The 15357-nt window shown below is 49.2% G+C and overlaps 2 protein-coding genes across 5 annotated transcripts in view; both read right to left on the bottom strand.

Moving 5' to 3' along the window:
- The window catches only part of XRN2 (5'-3' exoribonuclease 2), a 33121-nt gene extending 25374 nt beyond the window's left edge, over window positions 1–7747 (bottom strand). Inside the window, exons 1-11 of the mRNA XM_064415468.1 lie at window positions 7595–7747; window positions 3803–3930; window positions 3605–3716; window positions 3213–3324; window positions 2415–2473; window positions 2246–2335; window positions 1169–1241; window positions 1025–1075; window positions 699–856; window positions 224–298; window positions 3–136 (exon numbers count right to left, since the gene is read on the bottom strand). Of these exons, the coding sequence (XP_064271538.1) occupies window positions 3–136; window positions 224–298; window positions 699–856; window positions 1025–1075; window positions 1169–1241; window positions 2246–2335; window positions 2415–2473; window positions 3213–3324; window positions 3605–3716; window positions 3803–3930; window positions 7595–7669 (1067 nt within the window). The 5' untranslated portion in view covers window positions 7670–7747. The remainder of the gene's footprint in view (window positions 1–2; window positions 137–223; window positions 299–698; window positions 857–1024; window positions 1076–1168; window positions 1242–2245; window positions 2336–2414; window positions 2474–3212; window positions 3325–3604; window positions 3717–3802; window positions 3931–7594) is intronic.
- Window positions 7748–11332: 3585 nt separating this feature from the next.
- Window positions 11333–15357, bottom strand: part of KIZ (kizuna centrosomal protein) — a 28714-nt gene continuing 24689 nt past the window's right edge. For all 4 annotated transcript variants that reach the window (XM_064415461.1, XM_064415462.1, XM_064415465.1 and 1 more), the window contains 2 exons: window positions 13094–13137; window positions 11333–11572 (listed from right to left, as the gene is read on the bottom strand). In XM_064415461.1, the coding sequence (XP_064271531.1) occupies window positions 11469–11572; window positions 13094–13137 (148 nt within the window). In that variant the 3' untranslated portion in view covers window positions 11333–11468. The remainder of the gene's footprint in view (window positions 11573–13093; window positions 13138–15357) is intronic.

Below are 15357 nucleotides of genomic sequence, written 5' to 3'. Positions count from 1 at the left end.
ACCTGATCTCCAGAGATGGCAGATGAGGGAGGAAATCATTCCCCACAAAGAAGCACATGAAGACCCAGTCATCAACACTCCTTTCAAAATCAAAAGTGAAAGGCAAGCTGGCCATGGTGAGCTCTCTCTCCAAGTACTGCAACACACACACAAGAAAAAGGAGCTCAGAGAACACTGTATGGGGTTTGGATGGAGTTTACAGGCAGCAGCTGCTGCACCTCACCTCTCGCAGGACACACAGGCGGATGAAGATGAACTCTTGCTCCGAGACCGGCATGGTGTCGGCAAACTGATCGTGCTGGAACAAGAGGGGACTCACATCAGGTCCAAGTGCATCCCACAGCTTCTCCAGTCCCACTTGCAAGGTTTGTTTCAAGAGGAGTTGAGAAAGACCCCAAACAGGCTCCCAAGCCCTTGTACCAAATGTGTATTTTGCTGCTTTGTACATCTGTTCAGTTACCGGTTGTTTGTTCTCATTCAGTGAGAAAAACCCCAAACAACAAAACAGCATAAGTGTGGATATCAGGTTTGGCGTGACACTTTTGTATTTTACTTCCAAGGTAGTAATACCAAGAAAGCTAGGTATTCCCAGCAACAATTTGCACCACGCTGCAGCTAAAACCAACAGCAAGAAGGATTTGAGAATCTCCTTATACGCTACGGATTAAAAAAAATCCTAGAAACAGCAAAATTCTTACCTTTCCTTGTTTCTCTCTGGGCAGACCTTGGCAATCCTTAACCTCATGCCCCATCTGGTTACAGAGAGCACATGGCTTGGGTTTGTTTGGTTTGAACTCTTCCCTAATGATGGTGAAGTTCGGTTCGTGTGTGGCCAAGCCAAGCATGATCAGATCAGCTACCAAGCAAGGGAGAAGAATAAAATGTGATTAAGGATAAACATAACCAAGTTTTGGGTTGTTTGGGTTTTTTTAAATTTTTTTTTATGATTAGAAACAAAGTGGATTCTGCTTCAAGCAAGATACTGATGTGATTACTCAGGAACCACAAGCAAGAGAGAACTCACCATCAGCCCCACACAGACAGTGGTGAGTGTTTGGGTCGTGGTTGGGTTGAGCTGCACAAAAGAAAATTACATTTTGTCAAAGTCATGCTAAGTTATTACTGAGCTTAACTTAAAACAAAACGTCCACATTAACTAGAATTTTACCTCTTTGTCTTCTGATGTAATCCATGATTTTATGCTCCCCTTCACCAGGAGCACTGGCATCTGACAAAATAACCTGAAAAGCATTCAAATCATGGCAACAATTAATGCTGTCACAGAAAAAAACCCAGTAACTTATATACTGAACACAGCATCTGACTTATGAATACCTGAAATTTTAACCTGTGGTTTGAGCTAAAATATTGTGATTTAACACGGAATTATTTACAAGCAAGGAGCAAATGAAAAGACTTTCACTTTGCTCTGTCAGTTCCAGGCTGAAGCTGACACTGCTTCAAATTCCAGTGAAACGATCACGTCACGTTTGATGTGTCCAATAAATTATCAGGGCAATGAAATGGGCACTAGAGAACTCCCAGATCCAGCTCATTGATGCACTGAAACATGATCTCATCACCCCCTCCTCACCCTGACGAGAATTAGTATTTATAAAACCCCTGTCTGATGGGGGGAATCAAGCAGAGCCAAATGCCCTCTAATTAGAGCACTTGAACAGTCAGCTCGTAGCACACAGCACAGGCAGCTGCATTTCCTGCCTGCACTGCTCCTTGTGTGCAGCACACACAGGGCTGTCACAGACAGAACAGGGGCAGTGGAGTGGCTGGGCAAGACCAGGGGAGAGAACCTCCCAGCCAAGAAAGCTGGCACTTCTTATTTTCACTGCCTGCCATTAGAGCAGAGACAATGCAGCCAGCTGAGGCAGCAATTACAAAAAAGAAACAGTACAAAAGATACAACTACAATGTATCCTCCCACTTCCTCCAAAAGCAGAAGACATATTCCTAAAGCCCTGTCTCCCCATTATGTGAAATTGTGGCTTCCAGCAGCAAACCTGCTCCTTGTCCTTCAATGAAATCACAGGAAATGGTGCAGGGAGATGGAGTTATCAGCACGGAATGGATCTGTGAAGCTCAGAGGGATGTGCACGCTGGCCCACTGTTAATAACAGCTCACAGCCAGGCCAAGAGCCAAATCTGTTAAATTTCTACTCTTCAATTGGATCTCAGCCCAGCCCAAACATCTCCTTCATCTCCTCAAGTGTAAAAGTGGGAAACTCACTGTCAGGTTCTTCCAGCCCGGGTCGCTGTTCAAGCGGTCAGCGATGTAATAGCGGAGACATTTAGCAAGATTGTCCATAAACTCAGTTCCCTGCAGAGGGTTGGAAGGAAAGGAATTAAACCAACATTCAGCCCCTGGCAATTGCTGGGTACAGGGCCAGGCCACTCACCGGGGTGATACAGTTGCTGTCAAACCTCTCCTTCACCTCCTCTGGAGGCAGAAAGCCACCTGGAGCAACAGAGAGCAGAGTTACATCCGGATGGACCACTGCCAACATTTCTGCATGGCAAAACCCAGACAGCTCCCCTGGGAATAATTAACTTGCTGAAACCAATTTGTTTAATAAAATTCCCACAAAACCAAACCAAACCAGCTCTTGCCATTGTATTATCTGCATCCTACAAGGTGTTAACACATTTACAAACATTGTTATTTCAGCAAGGTGATTACAAAGCCCAGCCAGCAGCAACACACTCCCCTCTCACTCCAGCTGGGTCACCACCACCCTCAAAGTTGCTCTGACTTTTGTTTCCTCACTGAATTTAGAGTTTCCACTGTCAAGTAACCCCCTTGCTGGCAGCTTATTATCCTTGTAGAGGCGTATTTCCATCTGATCCCTGCTTTTAAGCCTCAATCCTCCTTTCATCAAGCCCTACAAACGTGTACTTCCTTCCAGAAGGGTTTTGGTTGTTTCTCACTGCATTTATCCCTGCTCTTCTGTTCAATTTATTTTCAAAAGGAATTAAGAGCACTCAACACAAACTCATTTCAGGCAGGAGACTGAAGAAGAAAAGATGACATTTTGTTTTGTCTCAGTTCTTAACTTTGGAAAACACAGATCCAGCCTTCCCCACGATTGTTCTCCCCTTCTCCCAGCAATGCACACACAGCCCTTCTCTAAACCTTACTGAGGTGATCCAACAGGGTGATTCTCAAGGAAAAACCTCTGATAAAGCCACTGCCCTACCTTTGGCCAGAATTTCTTGTCGGATTTTTTGCTTCTCCTCGGCAGCTTCCATGCCCTCCTTTGAGGCTCTGAATCTCCTGGACCGCTGTTGATTCATTTTGGCACGTGGTGCCTAAAAAAGTACAGGAGAGCTTGGGTCACCTTCTGCATCGAGACAATCTCTCCTGTCCTGAGAGCTGCTTTGGGTCACAAGTTATTACAGAGAGCTGACCTCTCATCAGACCTACTGATGGCCAGGTATGATGGAGCAACCTGAGCTAGTGGAAGATATCCCTGCCCATGGGGAAGCAGGTGATCTTTAAGGTCCCTTCCAGCACAAACCATTCCATGATTCTGTGTACTATGGGGAGATGAGGATTTTCCAGCTGGAAACCCAGTGTGTCAATACTCACCACCCCATCTATGGCCATGTAAAGGAGTCTCCTTGGTCTCACAATGTTGAAGATCCTGTCGATGTACTCAAAAATCGCCACCATCATCTCATCTTCATTTTTGGGCGCTGGCCTAAAACACAGAGCATTCACTTTAACACCTGAAATGCTGCCAGTAAAGAGAGAGAGAGATGCAAAGAGCCAAACAAAGAGCCTTACTTGTCCTCTGGGTGTGTGCAGGGGTGAATGATGCCGTTCATGTCCAGGTAGAGGTTGTCGAACTCCACCTCGTTGGGGTTGGGCTTGCTTGTGTCAATGGGGACCTTGACACCATTGCACTCTTTGGCCTGGGGATTAAGTGGGGACAAGGATTGCAGCTCAGGTTTTAACAGCAGCGAAGAAAAAGAGAGCAATAAGCACCCACACTGCCTGCAACTGCACTTTTCACTATTAAACAGCACTTCTTCCTAGAGCTGCTTTTAACCAGAAAATACGATGATGGGTTATGGAAGAGATGTTTTTTTTTTTTTCTCCTGACAAGAAGCTCCATATCTCATATTATTTCTTCATCCTAAGTCACCTGTGTGCCTGGACTGCTCCAGCAATGGATTCTTCAACACCCTCAACAACCACAGTCACTTCTGTTTCCTCTCCATAATTTCAGGTTTGTTTTGTTTGGGCCTTTGTTGTCATTGGGCTTGTGGTTTGGTTTTGTGGTTAGTCTGGTCAAAAGGCAATCAGCAACACTGAATCTCCCTTCCACCAGCCACAGGCAGAGCACACATGGATTAAAACCCAAGAGCATGGAAGAGACAGGACCTGAGCAAGGAATTCTGACTGGTATGGGTTATAACACGCCCAAAGGTGGAACAAAGTGTGCTCTTGAACAGCTGGGCATAAAGCCAAGTTTAAAAATTAATGTCCTGAGGTGAAAGCTATGGTCACAGGAGTGCCTGGGATGGGGGAACACTGGGATATTGCTGGGTGTCCCATCACATGGAGTTCCACAGCTGCTGCTGAACCAACATCAATCCCTTCCCAACCTTCTGTCTGCAGACTGCTACTCACTGAGTTCCCCACATCTCTGATGGAGATTCAGAAGGAAAAAAAACCCCAAACTTACAGATTTATGCTGTCAACTTTGGACAGTTTTACTGCTTAAAGCAGCAGCAAGACTGGTTGATTTCTTAGCCCCAAAATGAAGCCAAGTCTTGATGCAGTGTTTACATTTGGCACAGTTATCCTGACAGATGCCACCCCCAAGCACCACTGTTTGCCTCCTTCACTGAGCTCTCCAGACACACACACACACTCACATGAAGGTGGTGTTAGCAGAAACTAAGTGTCAGTGCAAACATTGTGCCTTCCTCTGGGCTACCCCCCTGGATTCTCCTTGATCCCCAGCCCCCCTCTCTCGGGAGCTAAATGGGATTCAGGAGGAATCCCAGCTCTGGGAGGCAGCAAAGGAGCCCCCCTTCACAAAGCCACTGGGGCTCTCGTGCAGCAGCCGTGTGGAAGGAAGGCTGAAGTATGTGGAGTGATATCTCTTGTGATATAACTAAACTGTTCACTTCTCATCTACAGCCTCTTTTGAAACCATTGAAAACAGATCTTCAAACATGATACTTTAGCTGCAGCTTTATTAATTCCTATCCATTTGATTAAGAATATTCTCTCCTGGATTTTTTATTATCTTCAAGATCTTCCTCTCATTCTTCCTGCTCAGCTTAAGAAGAAGATTATTTCTTTTTCTTAAATCTGATTAATCTAGCAAGGTAAGAGAACAAGGATCAACTTTTCAATATTTCAAAGAGACAAGCTACCGGGAGATACAAAATTTCTGATTAGAGAGATTTACAGCAATCCTAAAACACACACGGAGCTGATTACATCGTGAGAGAAGCTTAAATTCATCGACAGTAAGACAAACTACAGCTTCTCCCTGCTGTCCTAGCCCACTCTCAGATTTATGACCAGATTTGAATATAAAAAAATGTTAATGAGCATGATTTATCCATGTGCTGTCCTGGCTGTAATTGCAACGTGCTCTTGAGTTGGAGCAAGGCAATGTGGATGAGGACAGCCAGAGCTGCCACTGCACTTATGGCAGATCCAACTCAAGGAATTTGTTGTGTCTTTCCACTTGTTTTAATAAATAACTTTGGCTGGTACAAGCTCAGTTATTGAAGACTGAAAAAAAGGGACACACAATCAGTAAAACCAGGGCTATGCAAACCTTTGTTTTTCCTAAATGTGAGAGCAGCTTTGATTACACAGAGATTAATCCAACATTTACAAATGTGCTGGAAAAGGCAAATCTGCTCTTAGAGACAACTGCCCTGAACTGTTACAGATGTAACTGCAGTTTAAATTGTGGCTGCTTTTCAAGGACAGATCTTAAAGGGTTATTTAGGACAGCCCCTAGACTGAGGGCTCCCAGAGCCTCAGGAGAGGTCAAATCCAGGAGTTTGGTGCAGAGACCAGAAGAGCCAGAGCTACTGGAGCTCAGCATTAGGGGAAACTGCTAAGCCCACAACCCCCCTTTTTTCCCCATAAAAATTCCCAGGCAGATTGTTAGATCTTAATTACCCCCCACTAAAAATTCACTTCTCGCAGCGACAGGTGAAATAAACTCCCCACCTTGCTGAGAGGGCCTGAAATCACAGCTGCAATAAAACCACAACAGCAACTCACAATTTTAACCAAACCTGAGCTTCACTGCCTGAACCCAAACCCAAAAACACCATGGAGAAGCACAGAGCTGAACACCCTGCTGCAGGCAGGGCACACGTGCAGCCTCAACACTGAATTCCACCACTTCACCCCCTTTTCCCTGATCTCCTCCACCGTGCTCCCACACTTTATTCCTTTCCAGGTGTTTCCCCAAGGTCAGCACAGCTTGGGAGGAGGAGCAGAGAGGCAGAAGCCCCAGCACATGCCCTGAACTTTCCAAACCAGCAGAATGCATCCAGTACAAGCCAACAAAACAGAACACAAATTATTTGGAAAAGCCTATGGGAAAAGCAGTTTGGAAAGCAAGAACTCCAGAGTTTGACTCCTCAGAAAGGCTCGAATTAGCCCTGAGAAGAAGAACTTGCCACACTCAGTAAATCCACCACGGTGGCACTGAAAGGAGACCACCCTGTCCCCTCCCACGTGTCCCACAGGATGGCACAACACCCTCGTGGCTGCAGGGATGTGCCTGAAGGAACCAGCCCAAAAAACCACGTAAACAAACATCATTTCAGCTGCAATACTGCCTGAGGAATCCTGTGTCAGAGCCTTCACTGAAACCTCCTGCCACGGAAAGCCAGTTTTAGAGGATGTCTTTGGAATAATCAGCTCCCTGCGTGGCCAGGAGATGTTTATCCCGAACTAGAAAACACCAGCAATGAGACAAAACCCCCTGAGGCTGCTCAAGGCTGGAGCACAAGCACAGGCTTTGGGTAAGTTTTGGCCAGGCAGCTGCACTCGTGTTTCCAGCAAGTCCCGAAGCTCCGGCTTCTAACTCCCGCCCCAAAAAAAAGTTGTGGACAAGCAGGGATTGTGAAAAACATGGCTAAAAGCACTCCCACTGCTCCCTACTGGAATTTCACCAGCGCCTCAAATCCCACTTTTCCGGGTGGAAGTCGCACGGGGGCAGAGCCGCGGGCTCCGTCGGGAAGGGCAGGAATTCCAGCGGAGCGGCCGGAGAAGGGGAAAGCGGCGGCGAAGGCGGGTTCCTGCCCCGGAGCCCATCCCCGCTTCCCGCACGTGCCCGTTCCCCCGGGAGGCTCCAGCGGCACCGAGCCGGGACAGCTCCTCCCCGCTTCCACCGGGACTAAAAACCGGGAAAAAACTCCAAAACCCGGGAAAAACCTCCAAAAACCCCAAACCTCCCGCAATCCTAAACCCACACAAAGCCCCAACGCACCCAACACCGACCCGCCCTGGGCAGGCCCCGGGGCAGCACCGGGGGCTCAGCGGCGGCGCGGCCCCGCTGCCCCGCGGCGTGCCGGGCGGCCGGCTCACCTTCTCCTCGACGCAGTTGACGATGATGGAGGGGTACTTGCGGCTGAGCCAGCGGAAGAAGGCCGGGACTCCCATGGCGGGAGCGGACGGGCAGCGCCGAGCGGGACCCGCCGCGCCGCCGGCACTTCCGGGGTCGGGGGGCGGCGCCGGGAACGCCGGGAAAAGAGGGAGGGAAGGAGGAAGGGAGGGAAGAAGGGAAGGAGCGCGGTCGTGTGGGAGGTGCCGCCGGCGCCATCTTGGGTGCGGGCTGAGGGCGCCGCCGCCGCCATCTTGGGTGCGGGCTGAGGGCGCCGCAATGGCGGCGTGAGGGGAGGCCGGAGTGTGAGGGGACAGCGGCCCATGAAACGTGTCTGGGCAGCTCCTCACTCAGGACACTCAGAGGCGGAAAGCAAAGCCAGAGGGTACAAATATCCAGGAGGAAAAGTGAAGCCTTTCTCCTCAGACAGCCACATTGCTGCCCTCACGCTCAGCCAAGATGTGGAGTGTGACTTCTCCTCAAAAAAAGGCCATAAACGAGCAGTTTAACAGGAGAATCGCCCTCTCACCCTCCCTTAGCACCTTGTTAAAAAGCATGGGGATGCTGCTGTGGGGTGCTTTAAGCTGCACACACACAGCGGTGTTGCCCAGCAAGTCAATAATTAAGAGAGACATCGATGATTTATTTCAGCACTGCATGCTCAATATACTCCCTAAATCCAGCACAACCACCGTTACTTGTACTCAGAAATCCAGAGCTGGCAACTTCCCCAGCACAGCCTCTCCTTTAGGATTGATCAGTAATTTCCACATGCGTTACACAACACTTCCACGTGCTATGGGGAAGGGCCTGCACCTCTTTTTGACCTGTAGGTGTGAGTTTCAGTGTTACAACAAACATGGTTCAGCTATAGGATACATGGAATTTGGATGTTTTGCCAAGTTAGGGATGCTCACGTAGGCATCAACATCTGGATTTACTACATCCTTAAAGCTCGGTGGTTCCAGGGTGTCCTTGAGGAAGGGATGCACTAATTAGGTCTCTGCATGAAAGTATACAAAGAATATATTAAATTAATGATGAAAGAGCATCCCGACTTCAGACAATTTTGACTTATCCCGCGTTTGGCAAAAACAGGAGCGATTCAGGGCACGGCTGCTCTGTGCCCTCTGAGGGGACATTTCCCTCAGTGGGAAACGGCTCCACGTGATTCCTGAGACCAACACGAGGCAAAGAGCCGCCGTCCCCTTGCTCTGCCCGTGGCATAAGCAAATACTGTTAATTTATGACCGTTTGACGGCACCAAAATGGAATTAAACGGTCGGGAATTAAACGGGATTAGCACGAGGCGGGTTTTGCTCCGCCGTGTCCCGTTGCCGCACATCAGCTCCGTTAGCAGGGCAGCCACAGGGCCGAGGACAGGGAACAGCAGCCTGGAGTCATTAACAAAAATAACAAAATCTCAGCAGTGCTTGCTGAGTCAACGCTGCCGGTTTGGGGAGCAGAGGGGAACCTTGGTACCTGGCTAATTCGCTGTAGAATAAATTAACCCAATATTGTGTCTCTCATTATTCTTATCCTCGCTTGGCTGTTGTTAAGCCGTTTTCTGTTGTCGTTCTTCTCAATAAAATCTGTGACTTGAATAAATTTCCCCTGCAACTTTGTAGTGGCACCACACCTGTGGTATCAGCTGAAGATTGTCCTTTATCTGTTCCTTACAAAATGTTCCCTGATTGAAGCTTGCTATTGTAGTGCCTCTCCTCCCAGAATTTTGTAGGGAGCACGGCAGCTTAGCATGAACATTTTGTTTGTATTGATGGGCAATCAGTTGTTTTTCTGATAATGACGAAGAAAACAGAAGGCTGGCAGACGCAAATGAAAGGCAATCATCTTATCTTATAATTGCTTGGGTAAACAAGTGCTGGAAAAATTAATAGTGCAGCAGACAGTTCCTTGAAAAGTTGGTCTGAGCACCAGCAGCTCACCTGCCGACTGCACATCCGTGAGCGCAGCGCAGAGCGGCGCACCCTGGGCAGGAGCAGGGAACGCTTCCCGCTCGGGCACTTCCCTCGGATGAGTGGCGTGCCGATGGGAATCTGCTCGGGGTGTATTGATTCCAGTCCCCCTGTCCGTCAGCGTCACCTGCCACCAGGGCCGGGCTGCTGACAGCTGTGAAGGAGCACGGGGAAGTTGACTGGCAGGATGTTGTGCATCTAATGGGTTTGTGCACAAAAAGAGTATCATAAATAACGCCGCGGAGGAACCCGGCTATCACTCCGGCACCAAGAGGCAGAGATTGCCTGCATGTGGCTCTGCAGCCATGTGTCACCTGTCACGGGCCACTGTCAGGGCTGAGCCGGACTGTGGCGGTGGAAAGCCCCACGGATTGGTGTCATGCAGCAGACACAAAGTGGGCTGACATCAGCAGCCAGGAGTCACTCAGGAGGAGCTCAGAGCTGCAGAGACACTGCACTGCTGAGGCGACGTCCCTTGGCAGTGCAAGCTGCTGGATTTTTCCAGTGGGGCTGCTCCTCCTCTCCACGTTCCTCCCAGGCCTTGAGCAACATGCCGGCAGCAGTCCCACAGGACATGGAGAGTTGGTGTGGTAAAAATGACATTAAAGCCCTTAGTGAAGTCTGGCTTTAGTCACAGAATCACTAGGTTGGAAAGGATCTTTGAGATCATCGCGTCCAACCCATGTCCTGACACCTCAACCACGGCACGGAGTGCCACATCCAGTCTTTTTGTAAACAGGTCCATGGATGGTGGCTCCACCAGCTCCCCAGGCAAACGATTCCAGTACTTTATCACTCTTTCCGTAAAAAACCTTTTCCTAATATCCAGCCTTTATTTCCCTTGGCACAGCTGTGTCCTCTGGTTCTGTCAGTTGCTGCAGTCCTTTAGTCAAGCCCAGCAGCCTCCCAGGATGTCAGCCCTGGTCAGACTCACCCAGCTCCATCCTTGGCCCAGCAGATTTCCCAGTTTCCAGAACATTCTGGGCTGCACCTTCACTGATGGCAGACTGAAACCCACAGCAGCCAGCTGTGCCAAGGGCTCCTGCTCAGTTCCAAGCCTTCTGCAAGTCTTTTTGTGCTGTTGAGCTCTCAGCCTACACATTCCCCTTATTAAACTGAATGTTGTTCTCATTTCTATCCAGGTTTTGAGGGATGGGGTGCAGAGATTGGTGCCTGTGTTGGGAGATGTGGGGCTGCAGCACAGCACAGCTTAATTGGGGTGCTGCTTTCTGCTTTTGAACTTGTCGTCATTTATGAACAGCTTTAACATGTCCTCTGGTTTCTCCCTCCCAAAGAAAATCTCATGTTTAATGAACTTAATTTTAGATAAAAGGAATGAAAAGAAGAAAATTAAAAATGCATGAAGCTCCTGGAGTCATCCAATTACTGTGATGTCCACACAACAACGCCAGCACGGATTTCACAAAGCAGGGAAAAGCAGGAAAGCACTGGGGCTTGCCACATGTAAATGCTGCTCTGTTCCAAAATGTGCTGAATTACAAATGGACATTTTATGCATTTCTTCTTCTTGATCTGTTGCAGAAGAAGATAAAGATCAAACATGCCAGCCCACCCCAGCAGCGCCTGTCTGCATACCCACAATGCTTGTCTGCTTCTTCCCAAACCCTGTGTAGTGCTGGAGTCCCAATATTGGGATACCACAAGCCTTGGGAGGGGATTGTTACGGGGCAGGGATCTCATCAGAGCAGGAAAACACTGCAGGTCAGAGAGAGCACACAGACAACATACAGGACCTATTATGTTTATTTAGTATTTAAATTTTCTTTGCCAATTAAGTGACAGGCAGTGCTTCAGCCTGTGACACACTCACTGTGTGAAAGAAAACACAGTTTGTTTCTTCCCAGAAGCCAGTGGGAGAATCTCAGTCATAGAAGTCATCAAAGTCGTCTGACTCCGTGCCGTGGGTCTGTGGGCGCAGAGCAGCCTCGAGCTCGGAGCTGCTGTCCTCAGATTCACCCCAGAACGCTGCGGGTGAAAGAAGGAAAGCAGAGGTGTAAAACCTTTTCTGTGGCCGTGCCACTTGCCACAGCCAGGAGCAGGGGCAGGTGTCCCCAGGAGCCCCAGCCCCAGGTGTGTGTGGCTGGGGCAGGCTCTGGCAGAGGAGCGGCTGTGCTGGACAGCGGCCTCATTCAGCTCTCCCACTCCATTGTGCCACAAGGTAGCTGGGCAGAACATTTCCACTCCAAGCAATTTACTTGACCAGCTGCTGCCTGAATTGCAGCTTTGTCTATTCTCTTCCCCTTTCTCCCCACTACTTGACCCTGAGATGAAGTCACCAGCGGGCCATGACATCACAGAGTTGGCACAAAAATGGCAATGACATCACCAATGAAAAATCACCACTTGGAGATCAGAGCAGATCCAGGCAGGCCTGACCTCAGTGGAGCACATGGCTTTGACCTTAGGCTCTGGGAATCAGCAAACCCTTTCACTGACACCAGCAGAATCCCATGGCAGTTTTCAGAGCCTGAGAGATTTCTGGAGATGTGAATTCTTTTGACCCATGGATAGGACAGAGTGGGAAGTGTGGCACATGAAGTCAGGGCTGCAGTGGCTGACAGAGCCGTGCTCTCTGTTCCCACCTAATCCAGAGGCTGCTGGCTGTCCAAAGGCAGCCAGAATGAGGCTCAGGGCTTGGCCAGGGACAGCGGGAGGAGGAAGGCTGTCACACTCACACAGACACTGCAGCTTGTCTTTCAGGCACTTTGGTGCCTCTGATGGCACCAGCTCCGTGAACACCTTATCTACAAATGCAGCATCTGCATCTTTCATCCTCCATCTCCGGCCCCCTGGGCTGTTCTATGCTGGGAACATCAGAGCCAGCCCTGTGCAGCTGCCATGCTGAACGGCTCCAAGACAGGAAAGGGGCCAGGCACGCCAGAGCCTTTCAAGTGCCACCAAAGCAGCTGTCCCTGATGGCATCTGCACCTCAGTTCAATGCCACACCTCTAAAACCATTCTGGATGGCCAGCACCCAGAGCAGGGCTCCAGGCACAGAGATCCTGGCTCCCAGCGCTGCCCTGCTGGCAGAAGGCCCTGGAGGGCCTTGCAGGGGGTAAAGGGGGAACTGGAATGTGTGTGCAGCAAAAACACACAGGGTCCAGACACCAATTCAGAATAAAAGCAGCCTGGCCACACACAAAACCTACCAGATGCACCCACCCAGGTCACAGGGAAGACCAAGGAACCCCCAGGTTTCTCCTTCTCCAGGCTCCCTCCACGTGCTGTTAACTGGTGTTTGATTAAACCCTGCAAAGATCCCAACTCATTCCACACCACCCCTCACAAACACCTCCACTCTGCCCTGGATCTGTCCTCCTCAGCTCCCTGCTGGCTCCCACAGGAGACACGGAAATTCCATGCTTCCCCTTCTCTCTACCTTATACAGGTCATAACGTTGTTCTGGGAGGGAACAGTAAAAATTTCTACAGTATAAATTTAACTAGAAAGACACTAATTTTAAGTAGGGTAACATTTGTCTCTTACCTTTGGATTTTATGGCAGTTACTGTTTCCTTCCGCAGTTCAGACCTGTAAAACATTTCAAACAATCAGCACAATGTCTCCAATTAAAAAAACATAAATGCCTTTTTAAAACATACTGTGAAATCATTTAAAAAAACAACAACCCAGTAACTTCTGTAACTATTTTTTTTCAATAGCTATTCAATCACGGACTTCTTCACCTAAAAGGTTGTGCAGGAGGGACACTGGTCCAGCTTTTCCTGGAGTCATTCCCTGGTAACAGAACTGAGTTAAGGTACAGAGGAGCAGGGCCCTGCCAAGCTGCTCCCACCTTTCAGAGCACACAAAGTACGGAAAGAAAAAATCCAAACAAAACCAAATCCCCCCCCAGTGCTGCTCCCTGCACTTCCTCCCTGTGTGCTCCTCTGGGTCCCGGTGCTGTCCCCCAGCCCCATGGCAATGTGCAATCTCCACTGCCTTTGATCTACCTTGATGTGTGTGCAGCCCGAGCCTGCTCTGCTAAATGGCTGCTCTTGTGTCTGGAGCATCACAGGCCCTTTTGAATCTCTCAAACAAGCTGGAATCATTTTGATCTTTTGTGTGCAGCGCGTGCATTGTGTTGGGGCTGGGGAATAATCACACGGGGGCAAACATGGGGGAGAATTAACTGTTACAGCAGCAGTCCTGCAAGAAGCTCCAAAAATAAAGCTTCAGCTGATTTTAATAAGGAAGATCAAATAGGAGATATTTGGGACAGCACTGGGCCAATCAGTGAAATATTAGGCAATGTCAAGGTGCAGTTTGAAGCTGTGGCCTCAGTCACAACAGGACTCTGAAATGTCTGTGATTTGCTGTGTTTCATTAAAAAATGTAGCAGCCAGTACAGAAGTGCTTAAAGCGGGGAGCTGCAAATATTCCACTATTGTGGAGGCATTTGTGAAGGAGACAAAAAAAAGCAAAGATTTGCGTGATTCCCTCAGTATTCAGTCAGAATTTGGGATTGCAGCTGGAAAGGCACATGTAAAGTTTCACACATTGCAGCTACCAGTGGTGCAGCCACTCTTCCTTTTAATCCAGAGAAAGCTCCCACTGTTTAAATCTCATTTCCTCTCCAAAGGCTCCTGCTTTGCGGACAGAAATTCCCAGAATATTAAACACAGCCAAGGTTCCACCAAGGCAGAAGTGCCAGTACCAAGTGACAGCTCTAGCAGAGTACTAACAGTGATGTAACTCATAATGACCTTATTCAGGGAAAAACTCTAAACTGTTGGGCTTCAAATGTTTCTCCAGCATTCCTTTAGTGCACCATCCCACCGGCTTTCCCTTTTATTCCAAACAAAACTCCACACAGCCTTGTACTCTCACTTCTCCTTCAAAGGCCTTCACTTGACAGGATACCCAGAGAGGATTTGAAGCCAGAGCTTCTGGGCTGATCCTGCTGAACACGCTGAGCTCCTGCTCCCTTTAGCCAGATCTCCTGGTCCTCAGCACGCCCCAGCAGGTGCTCCAAGCATCCCAGGCTCAGCCCATGAAAATGTGCTCAAGAGGCTGCACTGTTTTCCCTGGGATATGGAGCAGGAAACCACTTGTTGTGAGCTGTAGCTGGTGGGTTCCTCCTGTGGATGCTGGCACAGGAACCATTTCAAGCAGCTGAGGAGAAGATCAGGGGGCAGCAGCCACTTCCGCTTGGCCACATGCCAGCCTGCTGCGGGGAAGGGAGCGTGGGGTTCCTGGGATTTTCAGATAGCTTCTCACAAAAGCCATTTGACAAGTGAGTTTTTCTCAATTCTGTCCCACTTCTCTCCGTGGTTCAAGCCCACAACAAACACCAGCGGGTCAGTGCTTTGGGTCCAGTGCTGAGGATCACCAGGGAGGACTGCCCACATCTCCAGGGCTTGGTCTTCCAGATCCAGCTGAGGATCCATGGAGAAAGGACCACGATGGCTGTAGAAACATCTGGAGACCTTCCCACTGCCACCCAGCTTCCCACAAAGAGAAAGATCAAAGATGTCAGGAGAGCAGGGAGAGAGATGTTTGTGTTCTACTGAACACCATCTGTTCCCTGGGGTCCATCTTCCCAGGGCTAACCCACCACGTGTGGAATGGGGTTCACTCCCCAAAGAGCCCAGAGCCAAAGCCAAGCACAGAGAAGGGAGATGGGGACAGGGCGGCAGCAAAGGCTCGGCACGAGAGCTGCCAGCACAGCGAAATGCTGGGCAGAAACAGAAAATGGAGCGAGGACAGAAAGGCCGGAGGGGGAACAGCAGCTCCTGCAGCCCAAACCTG

The sequence above is a fragment of the Passer domesticus genome, chromosome 3, assembly GCF_036417665.1.
Source record: "Passer domesticus isolate bPasDom1 chromosome 3, bPasDom1.hap1, whole genome shotgun sequence".
NCBI classification, from domain to species: Eukaryota; Metazoa; Chordata; class Aves; order Passeriformes; family Passeridae; genus Passer; species Passer domesticus.
This window is presented reverse-complemented; position numbering and strand designations above follow the sequence as displayed.